We start from the raw sequence: 16,258 nt of genomic DNA, 5'->3' as shown, positions 1-16,258 counted from the left end.
TGATCTAAACGCAATACTTCATGCTCCGCCAAGCTGCTCGAGGAGCTCGGTGGTATCAATATGTGGCCCACAAAAGCCCGTCGATTACGTCCTTGTCTCGAGGGCGAGCCTTCTCCGTTCTAGCGCCACAGCTTCTACATTATGGCGGAAAAGATGATAAGATTCGCTTCTACGAGCAGGATACGCGAGGGAGTAAGGCCAGGAGGGAAATCGATCCGGAGGCTGAAGATCGCGCAGCGAAGGAAGAGGTGGAGAGTGAGCTTTCCCAGCTTGACAAGGAATTAGAGGTCCTGAGGGAAGGCCCTTATGGTCCGAATAGCGCCTTCATGAGAGAGTTGCCGGAACATGAAAGGAAGATAGCGCTTGAAGCCCTTCAAAAACATGCAGAGGAGACAGGTGAAGCTGATGACGACTTGGGTCTCGATAAGGTCTTCGATGACGAGCTGGATAATATGCTCAGGGAGGAGTTTGAAGGCATGGCAATAGAGGAAGAAAATTGGCTGTCGGAAGCAGGGGAGGAAGGCTCTTTGGAAGCACCGGTGCTGAGACAACCCTACGAAGTGACCTTGAACGACGCAGAAACTCATCCTTACGTTGACAAGCTCAATGAGTGTCTCAGACGATTGGCAAATGACAATTCGGATGAACGTGCTAAACAAGAACTGTGGAAGTGGTATCGCCGCTGTCGACAAGTTATCCCCAACTTCCTCGAATCAATTCCTGAAGATGCATTGACCATGATGTGGGAGTCTCAGGCGAATGGGGATTTGACGCGCGCTTCTCGCGCGACTCGGTTACAGGCCCTGGCTGAAGACACAGTTTCCGCCGGGAGATCTCTTCCTACACCCCGTGCCCTTTTATACATACAGTCACTTCAAGAAAGTGGCAAGATAAACTTGGCACTTGACCAATGGGAGGCGTGTCAGACATCCCTTTCCCAGAAGAAGGAAGACCTTGAGGCATATTGGAAACTTGGTGTACAGCTCTTCGCGGCTGCAGATGATCCGCAGCGAGCTCAAGATATTGCCTTAGCATTCTTGGCCAACGATAAATCGCGCGAGCCTCGCATCCTTCTTCCGGTCATCACAGCTTGGGGAAGACAGCCCGGGAAAGAAGCCGAAATCAAGGCATGGGCTTTATACTTGCAGCTCAAGGCGTTGCTAGAGTCCAGGATGACGATGGAAGACTATGACTTCGTTAGCATTGGACTGCTCAATGCAGGCAGACTCGACCTGGCCATTGCCGTATTTAAGGACATGATGGTGACCGCTCAGGATCCAGCAAACGACTCTACTGCCCTTTATAAGGCCGCGCTGGGTCTAGTAGGCAATCTGCAGATGTCCAGCATTCGTGAACAGGACGTCAATAAGATATCGCTTTCGACTCTGACCGTTTTACCTCGGCGGTTCCAGAACCGATTTTTCTATGCAAGCTGGATGAAGAAGCTTATCGGAATGGGCGAGGTTGACTCCGCTGCGATGGTGATTGAGCTGATGTACGAACGGGGTGTCAAACCAGACTCTAAGCATTTGAATGGACTAATTGCTGCATGGCTCCGCGAAGGCAATGCTATTGCGCGAGCCAAGGCTGAGCAACTGGGGTGGTCCATGGTCCAGCAGCGGATTGACTCGGTATGGGCACGGACTGCATCGCCTGGGAAATCTCCTCAGCTCCATGTACGTCAGGAGACAGATGGCGCTCGCATTCCCAAGTTCATGCAGAGACAGGTGCCCTCAGCAAACATTGAGACATTTTCGATCCTCCTCCTCCATTATACCCGAAGAGGCGATGATGGCATGGTCAAGTATCTAGTCAAATGCCTTGGGGATGCTCAAATCCGGCCAAATTCATATTTCATGAACCATCTATTATATGTGGAGCTCAGAAAACAAGATATTCGGTCCGTTTGGAACAAGTTCAAAGCCATGTCTGTGTCTATCAAACCAGACCTGGAGACATACGCCTGCCTATGGGACTGTGGCAAGCTTCAATATGACCGAGGCCGGACAGCCTTCGACGCAGGGTTTCCATCCGCGCGGTGTTTGTTTGCAGAGATGATGAAGTGGTATTCTCAGCTCACTCCCCGCGGCAAGTCGACTGTGCAGGAAGAATTCTCTAAAGAGCTCTACGACCAGATCATTCGCTGTTTCTGTCTCTCCAAGGATTTACCCGGCACTCTGATTGCGCTGTATTCACTCAGGGCCGCTTTTGGTTATTCCCCGGACGAGGTGACCGCCCGTCTGATTATCCTGCAGGTCGCGCGCATGGCCGGTTTTCCAGCGGACACGCCCAAGCGTCGTCTACGGCGTTTATCCAGCACCCCGAGGAGCAAAGAGAACATTGCGCAGGTTAACCAACTCGTTGAAATCCTGAGCGAGCGCAAAGCAGCGGGTCTGCAAGCGCGCGGCCTGAGTCCTGATCAGCTCGAGCCTCAGGAGAAGCAACAGTACCAACTGGAAATCATGAGTGATCTGCTACGCGTCGTCATAGCGCGAACGGCTGCTGCACCTGGCCAGACTGAGGATCAGATAGCGAAGGTTGCTGTCGAGATGGGTGTCTCTAATGTTGATCTCGGGTCTTCATTGGATGACGATAATTTGCTTCTCTAGACTTGGAGAGGGTCATGAGCTACCAGCACTGGTGCCATCACCATCGTGTCATTGGATTTGTACTATTATGGCGGCGGACAATCATCACAGGCATATAGATTGGCGTTTTTGGTGCTATTCGGAAAATTAACTTAGCTTTGTTGTACTTTAGTTTGACCATATATACTCATTCGTCTCCTATGGTTCCACTGACCAAATTTATTCCCGGAATAGTATTTCAGAATGACTTAAGGACCCAGGATTGTCATAATGTTCTAATTTTATTGGATCCCATGCACAGAGAGGTAGCTACTATTACAGTCATGAATGGCGAGAGAGCAGTTGGACCAGCCCACCTAAACTACGCTCCCTTGATTAAATGTCAAGAGCGGCGGTGCAGAGTACGAATCTGCTTTCCGTGGTAATTGTGGTTTCACAGGCCGAAGTGTCTCATGCAAAATGAACAAAATCCCATCTAACAAGTTCGATCTTCATTTCTTGCCCTTCTTTTTCTTCTTACTGGCACTGCTCGATCCACCCGCCGCAGTGTCGGCAGCCTCAACCAATACAGCCTCCTCATCGCTTTCGGCTGCGGTGGATGGCGCAGCGGATGACTCAGGAGTCTTGATTCCGGGTGTCGAGCTGGTAGTCGTCGTGGTAGATGTAGCTTGCTCGGGTTTTGTGGAAGCGGAACTCTCTGCGTCCAGCTCCTTCATAAATCCCTCTTGAATGCTCGCCTTCTTCTTATCCCACCACTCTCGTTCCTCGGCCAACTTGTTCTGGTAACTCTGCAGTCGCTCACGGAACAGGGCATTGTTGAGCATCTCGTTCGCGGACTGAAAGATCGTTTGGCCCCAGTTCGGCACGTACGCGTTGGCCTAGAGAAAGCACCGGAATTAGCAAAACTCCTCCCCACACATGCAGGAACTGAATGGAACAGGATCCAAAACATACCTCAGCAACAACATCCCGCACTTCGTCTTCCATCTCCTTCTCCGCTCGCTGGAATCGCTGCCACAGATCGTCGCCGACACTGCCCCGTTGCAGAAGCATAGCCAGTGCCTGCTTCTGGCTTCGGAGCGCCATAACGCGTTTGATATCCTCGGTTGCGCGCCGGAGAAGCGCGGCCTTGAGTACCGTCTCCGGCACCGCTGGGGCCTTTTTCTCTTTCGACGAGGATGAGGCCGGCGGGTCAAGATGGAGAAGGGAGAAGTAGATGTCTCGTTGGAGGTGCGGGGGGAACCATGGTTCTAATGAAGTTGCCTTTCCTGCGATCGCGACAATTGGATCAGCGATTAGATCTCCGTTTGGGAGAGATAGAGTCAACTCACTGGCCTTGCGCTTGCGGTATAGTGACGAGAAAGTTGCTAGGGAGCCGAGTAGAACGCCGAGGTAGGCGAGCGGCACGGCGAGACTGAGCCAATCCACCATGTTGTGACTGATTCAGATATCTTCAAAGATTTATAGGAAGAGGTGAGAGGTCAGGTGGAATTGGGTTGTGCGGTGAGAGTTGTACAGATTAGACTTGGGTCATAGTATCGTCAACAACGGTTATGTAGGGGATCGCGACGTTTTGAGCGCCTGAAGATTGAAGTTCTTGCGCTAGATGACCGTTAATAATAATGGAATATTCAATGGTGAAGCTGCTGTGAGTCCATAGAAGGGGAAAGAATAACGAATGAAAGGCAGCGTGACTGAAATCTAAGTATGGTGATTCTTGCGGAGGAAGGATAAGGCCAGCCTGGTGTTTTAGGCGCAGATCACATGGCCTCCGCTCTTCACCATTGTCTACCTGCATCAACGATCTGCATACTACGACAAACCACGAGCCAAATTCTGTTGGTTTTGAAAAGGAAGATGACTTCTTTGTATCGTCTTATCTACAATGTAGTGTCTTTACAGGCAGAGAAGAGTAAAAATATAGCTCGAGAAAATGTCGAAAAACAGTACATGCATGCATTCCCACGCAAAAACCCTCTTAGCCCTAAATAATCGCAGAAAACACCGGAAGAATATCCAGTCAGTGAGAATGTTCGTAGAATGCATGCAAAAAGGGTACTCGCAGATGATGCTGGAGACTTCACAAACAGGCAAAGGTATAAGAAACGGTAAGAGTGAAAGGAGAGAGAATCATCGGAAATAAGCGACCTTAGTTGCCCCTACCCAAAGAACCAAGGCACACAATTTTACAGACTTGCGGGAAGCGAAGAGAGAAAACAAAGTCCAGGCACCATGCCTAAGCATGGAAGATATCAGCCCCCAGCTGCTCCTTTGTTCTTTGGCTGATAGGGCCGATCTCCTGCATCGCCTGCATGTCATCCAGAACTTCATTGAAGGTATCCCTAATACCAGCCGCAACCTTGTTGCGGTTCCACTCCCCTCGCATCTGCCAGATGTAGTCCATCAAGTTGCTATTGATCTGCTCTAGCTGCTCGACCGAGCACCCGCTGGTTCGTTGCGTCAGTTGGTTGTGTAGGTTGACGATAAATTCGTGTTCAAGTGACACTTTGGGAGAAAGATCTTCATTGTTCAGCAATGACTGGAGAGCTGTGGGGGCATGAGAAGATTGCTTGACAGGCACCTCAAACAAGGGCACAGGGGGTTGATGCTTGGGCTGAGATTGGCTCTCCCCGGCAGCAAAATCTGCTTGCCCCGGTAAGGACTCACGGGGATGCGGAGAGGGCTGACTACTTTCCGGCTGCTGGGTATCCGGGAGATGCTCCTCCTGCGACACACGATCAGGGTATTGAGTGAGGTCAGGGAAGTCGTGCCGCAGCCCATGCGCTGCCATAGGACTCTGGGTGAGATTTTGCGGCACGGAGGACTGTTCGGAGGACTTCTTGTCCGAGGTAGTCTGCGTGGTAGATGCCTCATTTGTATAGTCATTCGGCTGTGATCCCGGGGCCATCGGAGTCATTGGTCCTTTCTGAGACAGACTTGAGAATCCCGATTCACGCCTCACTTGCTGCGAAGGCGCCGTATGCGAGTACGGTGGCCTGGGTTGGGCGGAGGGTCCGAAAGAACTGCCCTGCGTCTCTCTCTCGCCAGAATGGTCTTCAGAATTAGTCATGTAGACATCTCCATCTCCATCCCCGCGAGACTCATGAGACCCATTACTGATTGTGGCATGGTTACTGAGATCGTTCAAATCCGAGCCACCACCCTGATGATAACCGTTAGTGAGAAAACTCACGGCCGAGCGTCGCGTCGGAGTCTGCGGACGAGCTTGCTCATCCGGGAAGGATTCGCCAAGCACCACAGGTCCGCTTGAAGGGCCGGAGTCTGTATTGCCGTGGGGAACATTGCCCGTCGTTGCGAGACGGGAATAGCCTTCCTTCCCCGCGGCTTTTTTGGTTTCTTCTGCTGCGAGCTTCTCCCTCTCCAGCTCCCGCAGATAAACATTCTCACATTCCGCGACTAAGGCCGGCTCTGCCTGCTCGATTGTGGCAATGTCAACCTCGACGTTAGAAAGGAGTTCGTTGGCTCGCAGCAACCTCTCTTGATCGCCTAGCTGCCGCGCGTCCTTTGCCAAGCGCTTGATATCAGCTAGGAAATCCTTAGGTCGCTTATAGTAACCATTGGAAAGTCTCTTTTCGATAGTCACAATCTCCATGTTGTAGAAGAACTTTCCCGAAACAGTTTCTCGGAGACCCGGGACCCCATGCTTATCGAAGGCTTTCTCAAAGGGCCTGAACGTTGTTCGTTGCTCAATGGGCAAGTCGCTAGTAACAATGTCCGGATCATCTTCTTCCCACAGGTAACGGATCTGTGACTCGTCAATTACACCTGTCCTGAACCTCTTGTATTTCTTGATCTGGTCCATGATGGGCTGGATCCTGATCTTTAACAAATTCAGGGTCTGGTGATCTTTCTTCTTCTGGGCCTTGAGCTGCTCCTTTGTCGGAGGAGGTGCGGGCTTCGGTGGAGGAGGTGGTGCAACCTCTAGTGTCTCGAGTTCTCTTCGTTTACGATTTTCGGGATCTGGGAACTCAGACGGCGAGGTCTTGACGTAGTCGATCACCCTACCGAAGAACTCATATCGAGCATCATAATCCGGGGCCTTTAGGTCGTAGAAGTTCTTCTTCGAGAACCCAAACATGTTGCCCAGCAGCCCATTATCCACCTCCTCACCGGTCGACTCCAAGACACCGAACAGGAGAACAGGATCTGAAGGGGGAACAGATCGTAAAAGACCCAGGAAAGTAGATATGACCGTCGGTCCAACGGTATCAAGCCAAGACTGAAGGTTTGGAATGTATATCACGCTGGGCTTGTGCCTCTTAACCTCTTGGAAGAGCTGTATAACGGCTGCTTCGGGAGACCTGGTTGAGTCACTGAGCAGTGTAGGAAGGTCAAAAGCTTGAACGTGAAGTCCCTCAAAATGATGGAGGATAGCGCCTGCAAGATGATGCTGGCCCATGCCGAAAGGCCCACGCACCAACATCCTGGGACGGTACACTCTGGAGGTATCAAATTCTTGCTGCATCTGCTCACGGCGAAAGCTGTTTGGCCCTTCAGGTTCCTCAAATTGAGCTTCCTCAAGAGCCGTGAGCCTCTTTCTTTGTGGGAGTATTTCGGATAAAATGAGTTTGATATCGGACAATGGTCGACGAAGCAGAGGCTCAACGGTCTTGTGTAAAGGAGTAGCACCGGAGGAGGCAGATCTCTCAGATGAGGGGACCATCTTCTTAATAGCCAGCATGAAATCCTTTGGCGTGACATTGATCTCCTTGGGATCGATGAGAAGCTTCCGATCTGACTTGTAGATTTGAGGATATCTTCTCTGAACTGCGTTGAGAGCAGCCTCAGTACAAAGAGCACGGAGGTCGGCTCCGCCATAGCCCTTCGTGATCTCGGCCAGTTCGTCCTTGATGTGATCAGGGAGAGGTGGATCCCAACCTTTGGTATGGATATCCAAGATTGCACGCCGACCTTCAGTATTGGGCAACGGGAAGTAAAACTCGCGGTCGAAGCGGCCAGGACGACGCAAAGCAGGGTCAATAGAGTCCGGTCGATTTGTAGCTCCAATGACAATGACTTGGCCACGACCATCCATACCGTCCATTAAAGCCAACAAGGTCGACACGATGGAGGCATGGATCTGTTCCTGCTTGCTTGATCTTACGGGGGCCAGTCCTGCAGAGCAGATGAGCGTTAGCGACATACAAATGTCGAAGTCGGCGAGCACTTACCGTCTATTTCATCAAAAAAGATGATGCTGGGTTGAGTTTTTCGAGCCTCTTCAAAGAGCAGCCGGAGCTGCCGTTCAGCCTCACCGACCCATTTACTCAGCGCATCCGCACCCTTTCTCATGTAGAATGTAACTTTGCGACCCTCGGAGCTAACACTGTTGGCCAAGGCTCTTGCCAACAGCGTCTTACCTGTCCCAGGGGGACCGTGGAAGAGGACACCTCTTGGCGGCACGATGTGAAAACGTTGGAAGATCTCGGGGTAAAGGAGCGGAAGGGAAACCATCTCTTTCAACTGATCGATATGCCCCTGTAGGCCGCCGACACTGTCGAAATTGACATTAACGTCAACACCCAACGGATCGGCATCAGCAAGCGCCTGCTTATCCTTGATTTTTCCTAGATTGGCAGGTGTTCCGGATGGACCTTGTAAAGGATCGGCTCCATGGGTTTGCGTTGAAGCAAGAAGACCTGCACCTGGAGGTCCGGACACAGAGCCGCCAGCGCCCTTGGGGTGTTGCATTACTTCATCGTCACTACTATCGCTCTCGACACCCCCTGTTGCAGCAGGTGCGCCAGGAGGAGCCAGAATCGCTGGTGGCCCGCCGCCTCCGAAAGGTCCATATGTCGGGAAAAGTGTGCGCTGCCAACTGCCGCCCCCGCCTCCCCGACCTCGCCGTGAAGGAGACTCGTTGACCTCATTCTCGGCTTCCTCTATTGGCAGGATGAGATCTGGTCGAATGATCCGGTAGTCGACGTCCTTCCGGCTGCGCCTTGGTTTCTCGTAAACGATATCCGTCTGAAGCCTCCGGCGGGGACGATCTCCTCTGAGATCCTCCAACTCCTCAGCAAGCTCCTCGGCAATATCTCCTCGCACTTCGGACTGTCCACGGGAGCGAGAAGCTCTCTTACGCAGACCAGGACGCCGACCGGCGGTGCTGTCCTGTTCCTCGTCATCTCGAGCTTGGCTGGCTTTGCGTGGTGATCCATGAGACTTTCCGGACTGAGAGAGCTCTTCATCATCGTCGTCATTCGACTCGTCTTCCTCAGGCTCAAAGTCGCTCTCGTCGTCTTGTCGCTTTCGCTGAGAGCTTCTGGGTTTCTTGCGGCCGGAACGACGTGGGTGTGGTTCCTCCTCTTCGTCCGGCTGCGCCTCTTCAGTGGGCTGACTTCGACTGGGCCTGCCCCTCCTCCTCCGCGCTGTTGGGCCCTCGTCGTCTTCATCGTCCTCCTCTTGATGCTTCACATCGCCATTCTCAGATTCGGGCACGATTCCAATTTCGTCGCCTTCTGCTGCACCTTCGCCGCTGTCCTGCCCCGATGGGACACCTTCCTCGAAATCGCCTTGATGATCGCTTTCCATGATCTCTGGTTGTGAAGCCTTGACCTCCATCGAAGTCTCCTCTATAGGCTCGAATATTTCCGGTTTCTCGTCAATTTCGGCCTTTTCAGTGCCAAAATTGAGACGTTTCGAGGCGCGAGACCCACGCCGGCTTCTCCGCGCTTCAATCTCCGGACTGTGTGTACCTCGTTCCACAAGCTCCATATGGCGACCGGAGTTCGTCAGGGCGACGATATCCTCTGAAGGGTCACGGGTACGACGAGTCATCCGCCTGCCGCTTTCAGGGAGAGGCTGGCGCTTGAGAGCGTTCACTTTCAATGTCACGACGGCGCTTTTGCGTTTCTTCGGCGAACGGGTGGGCTCGGAGTCATCTGCCTCTGCAGAATCATCATCGTCGCTGCTGGAATCGCCCTCATTATACACCGGTCGATTAGTCGCAGCCCTCCGGGCGGTGATGCCCCTTGCATTCTTCGGTGCGTTGGGGTCTTCTTCATCCTCCTCATCGAAGTCAAGCTCGTCCGCATCATCTAGAAGATCATCGTCGTCGGATGTGATATCGTCGTCAGAATGGCGACGCGCTCTCTTCTTCGTTGGCTTGGGCTTCTTCCTCGACTTCGATCGAGCAGAGTGGCGAGATGAGCGCACTGGATGATCGCTATAATTCTCGTCATCCGAGTCCGACTTGTTCGCCAATTCCTCAATGGGGCGCTTTGGTCGGGGCATGATGTGTTGCGATCGGCGTCGTAAAGAATGACTTCTTTTCACGGTCACCATGTCAGCAAACTCGACATGTTATGTGGGCCAGCAGATAGGGACCACGCATAAAAGAGGTACGGTTACTTGGTTTTATCTGTGTCTGAGACAAAGCCGACGAAGATGTGAACGGTGACTTACCAAGAAACAGTGTGCTTAATGGGCCAGTGAGAGGATAAAACGGTAATGACGCCCAAACAAGCACCCTTCCCCTCAAACTAGAATCTAAGAGACAATATCATAAACAGCTGTAATTGTCTAAATATTAATCAGACATTGAAACATCAATCTTGGAGATGTTAGGCCTGGCCCGACTGGTTGCAAGGTAGTTCTCGTACGGGGTCGACGATGAAGCGCCAATGCGCGCGGGTCAGGTCGAGTGAGGTAAATCTGGCTGACCAACTGCAGACGCGTCACTTGCAAACACTTTTCACAGAACGGAGAAGTGAAGCAAATGTCAATAAAGTCTTGCTGACAGATGAACGGAGCACCTGTGAATAGCAGCAACGATGCTCTCAACCAGCATGTCCGCTCCGGTATTAGACACTGTGGAATAAGCAATACACCGAAAGGGCGGAAAGACTCGCGACGCCTTTTTGCTTGCCGGCACCAGCCACACATACCCAAGACACAGACAGCCGCGCTCTTGCGCCACAACTAGTCCTTTTGTAGACTAGCGGCATGCCGTCCACCAGCCCATTTCGGCAACGCACGTGCCGTTCTGGGCCTTGAATGCTCCACGGCACCACACGCTCACTTCGCGGTAGGGAAACAGGAGCTTTTTGGATGCTGTTTGTGCTGCATCCTCCTGTCCTTGCCAGACCCAAAATCACCGTATAAATTGTCCGTAAATCACATCATAAAATGCTATCGAGGTCAAAATGTATGTCTCAGTTCGCTTTCACTTGCTCTTAACCATTTTCTGCAATGGTTGGCTGCCGGTAGGAAGTCGGTCAAATGAAGCAACATAGCGATGTCAGGAACAATCAATGATAACCCTCATGTCATCGAAGCTGATCGTCTCTGGATTTTCCTCCCCGCATGTTCCTCATCGCTTATCGCTTAATGCCTTGCGTCATTCGGCGCAGAGCCGCTCGGGGACCACCCATCGCTTGATATCATGTGACGGCTGAGTCAGTGATGTTTCTCGTCCTCATTGGCAAATGATATGCCTGTTAAGTCTTTAGGATATACTCCGTGCTCTCTTGTGTATGATTCAGCAGAGTGGAAATAAATCAGGAAAGACGTCAGAATGCTCTTTCGCTCGGTACCTCAGCGCCTCTCATTGTCCTCCTCTCTTCTCCTTAGATCTGCCCCATCCGGTCGGAGAACCTTGACTTCCTCACGGCCCAGGTTCAATGCTTCCAAAGGATCCAGTGCTTACAGAGAAGGGGTCAGTGTTTCCCTTGACTTGTAATTTCTCTAGGCGTCAGACTTTATGTCTGTATGCTTCTACATCAATCGTCCTGGGACGGACAAAAAGCCTTCACCTGAAGTGCATTGCGCGGCTGGCAAGCTAACTGAAATACCAGCTCGCTAAATACAAGACCTTCGCGAGTCCCTTCGCCAAGGTATTCTTAGGGGCCATTTTCACATACCAGGTTATTTACTGGACTTGGTTGAAGCTTGAAATGGATGAGTCCAAGTTTGAAAAAAATCGTAAGTTACGCTGGCTTGCTTTGCTGTCTGCTATGGCGCACCTCTTAACGCTTAGTAGAAGAGGTCGCGGCTCTGGAGGAAAAGGCAAAGGAATTGACGAATGCGCAAAAGTGATGATATACCTCCTCCAGCATCTTTTCTAAGGCTTTCTTTTGTTCCGTCTATTGTTTATTTACTGTACTATATACCTCATAAGACGCGCGGAATATCTTCGATGCTCCTGTTTGATTGCGCTAAAGGTATTTCCACCTAAGGTATTTGGCTTATTTCTGCTTTGAGAATGGCATAGTATAACGTGAAACCATGTATAACCCGTGCTTCATATATGCGATGAGCATGGCAGGAAGGGTCTGTCCTTGATGCTGCAATCAAAATGCTGCCACTTGGTTATGAAAGTCCTGTCCAGTTATCGAACTTGACATGACGGGCCACCTGCGAGCTCCCTGCCTGTGGTAGCGGTATACCAGCGCTGATTCTCCTCTTTGATTTAAATCCGTCGTCTGCGTGGGGCCGATATGGATCTACCATCGGCCCAAACGTATCAACTTTTCGTTTTCGTGATGGCCTAGGTTCGGAGGAATCCTCCAGTTTCAAGGCCCTCTTTGAAGGAGAATTTTTGTCGCAAGAAACCATCTGCTGCGGGATCTCCTGGTCGAGAGCTCCCCCATAATCCTCAAGGACAGTGTCCGACAAACAATCACCACAGCCGTCATCTTCATTTTCGGAATGGTCATCTGTGGCAGACGGGCTCTCATTCTCGATTCCGGCGGCCATGTTTCTTTCCTTTGCTGCCTCGCGTTCTTGATCCTCGTTCGTGTGGCAACAGTGCACCCAGTCTCCGATCCGCTGGCCCCTACGGAAGTGCTCAAAATCGATATGGTCGAAGCGCTCATTCCACGCTTCCCGACCCTGGCTGTGAAGAGGAATAATCTCCATACAGAAGCCGCACCAAAATCGGGACTGTCCGTTTTCGCCGACACGGTTATTCGCGACCGCAACTCGCACCCCTTCATTATCGACGCGATGATGCGTTTTCAAATGCTGCACGAAGACCTCTTGACGATAATACCACCTCACGTATCGTTTCCCCTTGCTCGGATCGCACAAGGTACAGTACCAGCTTTGGATGTGATAATGCTGCGAGTTCTCGTGCCGTTTCCAGTCCGCCTTGCTGCCGAATGTCTTGCTGCACTTAGGGAATGTGCAACCATAGGGTCGCTCGTGGCGTTTCTGGTGTTTCCTATGCCACGGTGTTAGAATAAGATAGGGCAGTCAGGAAGGTCAATACATACTTCATTTCGCACCGCAGGCGCGTTCGTTTCGCGCAGACTCCGCATTGGATCCAGTCTTTCTTGTCCGGTTCTCGATCAGGCACTTTGGATGTACTGTCGCCAGATGGCTCGGGCTTTTCAGATAGACAGTCCAAAGCCGCAGTCAATATTCGTTGGAGAATTTCCTTCTTTGGACTGCACAGCTCGGTACTAGGACTGTTCAGGTCGTCTACGTCGTTTGCCGGCCGAGAATGCCGTCGGTGGTTGGAGTTCATCATTCTCGTGAGTGCATGGATCATGTTAGTCGCAGCGTCCGCTATGAATTCTTCCACGTACTCGTTCCTTTTGCTGTCTTGGTGCGCGATTGGCGGCTTTTGGTCTAGTGCTGAAGTCAAGTTGGGCGTGCCGAAGCTCGGCAGCTGAACTGTATCTGACGTAGCCATGAGTGTAGCGTTCTCGGGATCTTGATCTCGTTCATGCCCGCTGGTGTCTTTGATCAGGTTCAAGATGCGATCTTCGTTCTCTGGCGATCTTGCTCCGGTGAGCGTCTTGTCTGCGACTTCTGGAATACATGGAGTCTGACTCAGTTCTTCCATCTCGCAGTCCTGTTCAGTCGGCAGCTGCGTCTCTAGAGATTGGGGTTTCTCGAACATGAGATCAACTGCTGCAAGCGGCAATTCACTTGCTTGCGTAATACTATTATACCACTCGTGCGACCTAGATTACTTTAATATTATATTGCCGAGTTTGATGGCCAACTGCAGAGAGCGATCTTACCTCTTCAGAAGCTCATCGGCATCTTCATCCCCGTGCATTCGCAAAAGGTGTTGACGGAAGTTATCCAATCGAGGCCATCTCTTATGTCTCCTGGGACAATTGTGCCCAAAACACAAGTATAGAATCTTAGGTCCACGTTCCGGTTCTTGTTTGTGGACGCATTTCTTGTGTCGCGCTAGGTCATTGATGGTTCCGAAGCCCTGCGTGCGGCTACAGTTGGGTTGATCGCATTTGTACAGCTTCCGATGTCTTGCCTCGTGTTTCCTATGCCCGTCAGTCTCAGCATGGTCTGTACGGCTTGTGACTGTCGGAGACAAACCTTTTGTCGGATGGACATTTTCCCTTCCAGTTGCAGTCGGGATAGTCACATTTAATTTCATCATCGCAATGCGCACTGTGTAGCTCTATCCTCTCAGCGATCTCACCATAGCCTGATGGTCCCAGCTCGAACGTCGACGTTCTATCATCCAGTTCACACTCATGTGGGCCCAAATGAGGACTGCAAGCCGAGTCAACCGCGAAGGAAGATGTAGCTATCGAGCGCGTGGTACAGCTTCGACTCCCGTATCCTGAATCACCCGACGCAAGTCCGTTGTACTGGCTATCATTTTCTGAGGGGTTGCTGTACTGTCCGGTGGAACACCGGCGGCCAATGTAGTCATTGATCTGGTAGGGCTTTCCCATGGGCTGAAGATTGAAAGCTGACGGGTTGAGGGGGACTCCAGTCACCTGGAGCGGATTCCAAGCATCCTGATGATTGAACAACTGAGGCGTATGGTACCGGTAGTAGTCCAAGTAGTTCGGAGCCGGGGACAAGGACGAGGGCGACGCTTGATTGCTGCCACATGGAACCCAAGGGTGGAGGATGGATGAATGTTCATGAGGGAGGACAGCCGGGTCGGAACCGAACTGAATACCAAGAAAAGAGGCTGGGTCGCCTAACGGGATGTGAGAGGAAGCAGTCGATCCGTCTGTCGGGTGATCGCCAGGCGAAGCATTGGGCATTATCCGAGTTCCCATGATGCCCTGGAGGACATCATTGGAATTGTCCCATTTGAGGTTACCAGAATTTGAATCCTGGGCATCATTCGATATACAGTCAGCTTGTCCTGTTTTATTCCTTTTCGTTATATGTCTCCTCGCATTGAGAGGTGAAATGGCTTGTCCACAAAGCGGGTATGAATGATTACATACACTCATAGCTGTGAAGGACGGGCAGGATCGCCCTATCGGGAATATGGACCGAGCAACGAGGTTCAAAAAGTCCAACCAGTCAAGCTGACAGTCTGAGGGACCGTGTCACGCTGGGACTCAGCGAGAGTTCATATAGATAGTGGGAAGTGGAGCATAGGGACACCGAGAGCTGGAGAATACAAATGCAGGGGGTTCAACCAGACTGCGCTATTTTCCTTGCCCTTCTCAAAACGATAATCTGAGCTAACGATGGGGGATAATTGGCACGGACTAGTGGAATAGATGAAAAGAAAATAGAAGGACCTGATACTGAAGTATCGTTGCCGGTGTGGGTCAGGATGGATATACGAGTAGTTTATGTTAAAGGCTTAAAGTCAAGCTACTTAGCAAGAACAAGCAGCAAGGGGGAAGAGGGAAGACTAACGGCCACAATAAGTCGGGCAATCGAGAGGGACAGGAGGATAGTTGAATCACAGTCGGGCTGAATTGATCGATGTGGACCAGGAAAAAGAAACGTGATAGTTGATGCAGGCAAATGTCACTGAGCAACACGGATTGGAAGGCAAGGAAAAGGGTGAAAGAGGACCCCACGCAATTAGATTATCAAGAGAAGAGACTGTGAGTGATGGAGAGAAAAGATCAGAAGACCACCAGATGGAAGACCATTAATGCTTTAAACAAGGCTGCCAAGTTTCTGTGTTTAAGATGTGCCTAAAAGGTAGAGAAACAACAACAACAGCAAGCACACCGAGTGATGCTGTATCCCTGCACCAATGCTAATGCTGTATGGATCAGAGACTCCATGAAAAACCGGCGGTACGGCAAGTCTCGATCTGCAGGACAAAGAGAAGATCAGCCGGAATTCAAGAATTGATGAATTGAATGATCAACCTCCTCCCTGTCATTTCCCACATGGTCGAGATATTATTCAGTTACAAAAGACGCACGACGTCGTGCCAGCCTGCCAGGAATGATGGAATGTGCCCTTTTTTCGGAGAAACAATAATTACAATGAGATACACTTCGAACAAGAGACATTCCGCGACCAGAACTGCCACATAAACTTCGTCATCCGCATTCCTTTCCTCAAGGTTCAAGACTCCTCGAGTACGTCGTTATCGACTGCTGCTTACGGCCCAGAGAGAAGGCGCGCGTCCTAGCTATGTAAGGCTCTGAGTTCGACCGAGAGATCAGCAACGCCTACTCCCAACACTTTTCAAAGGTTGACGAATATCACAAGGAACAAAAAGAAAATGAGAAGAAAAGAAAAGCTACAAATGAGTTGGAAAGTCGACCAAGCCAGTTGGCCTGATTGATGGTGGCAGTGCCGGTAATGGCTTGCATAGACTTTCTACTGTTGGCATGATCATCGCCATTATTTATGCAGAAGGCAATAGAGAGAATCCACAGGGTTGTCCAGTAGATAGATAGAAGAAACAAGTAATAATAATAATAACGAGATGCTTCTGATTGATCCATACCTAT

General features: G+C 51.0%; 4 protein-coding genes across 4 annotated transcripts; 1 reads left to right on the top strand and 3 right to left on the bottom strand.

Annotated features, from left to right (window-relative positions):
* Positions 1–20: 20 nt before the first annotated feature.
* Asppvi_009726 (pentatricopeptide repeat protein) lies at positions 21–2,609 on the top strand (the record flags this gene model as incomplete). The annotated part of the gene is made up of 1 exon (XM_043305574.1): positions 21–2,609. The coding sequence occupies one exon, from the start codon at positions 21–23 to the stop codon at positions 2,607–2,609; it is 2,589 nt and encodes an 862-aa protein (XP_043161509.1).
* Positions 2,610–3,079: 470 nt separating this feature from the next.
* On the bottom strand, positions 3,080–4,019 carry Asppvi_009725 (Sec63 complex subunit SEC66; the record flags this gene model as incomplete). Its single annotated transcript, XM_043305573.1, has 3 exons — positions 3,080–3,466; positions 3,543–3,856; positions 3,920–4,019. The coding sequence occupies 3 exons, from the start codon at positions 4,017–4,019 to the stop codon at positions 3,080–3,082; spliced, it is 801 nt and encodes a 266-aa protein (XP_043161508.1).
* Positions 4,020–4,824: 805 nt separating this feature from the next.
* On the bottom strand, positions 4,825–9,842 carry Asppvi_009724 (chromatin segregase YTA7; the record flags this gene model as incomplete). Its single annotated transcript, XM_043305572.1, has 2 exons — positions 4,825–7,724; positions 7,781–9,842. 2 exons carry the CDS (start codon positions 9,840–9,842, stop codon positions 4,825–4,827), a joined length of 4,962 nt encoding a protein of 1,653 aa, XP_043161507.1.
* Positions 9,843–11,918: 2,076 nt separating this feature from the next.
* On the bottom strand, positions 11,919–14,599 carry Asppvi_009723 (putative C2H2 finger domain protein; the record flags this gene model as incomplete). The annotated part of the gene is made up of 4 exons (XM_043305571.1): positions 11,919–12,771; positions 12,824–13,519; positions 13,580–13,843; positions 13,899–14,599. 4 exons carry the CDS (start codon positions 14,597–14,599, stop codon positions 11,919–11,921), a joined length of 2,514 nt encoding a protein of 837 aa, XP_043161506.1.
* Positions 14,600–16,258: the final 1,659 nt, after the last annotated feature.

This window comes from Aspergillus pseudoviridinutans, assembly GCF_018340605.1.
Source record: "Aspergillus pseudoviridinutans IFM 55266 DNA, scaffold_7, whole genome shotgun sequence".
NCBI lineage: Eukaryota > Fungi > Ascomycota > Eurotiomycetes > Eurotiales > Aspergillaceae > Aspergillus > Aspergillus pseudoviridinutans.
The sequence above is the reverse complement of the archived record's forward strand: the minus strand, read 5'-3'. Positions and strand labels throughout refer to the sequence as shown.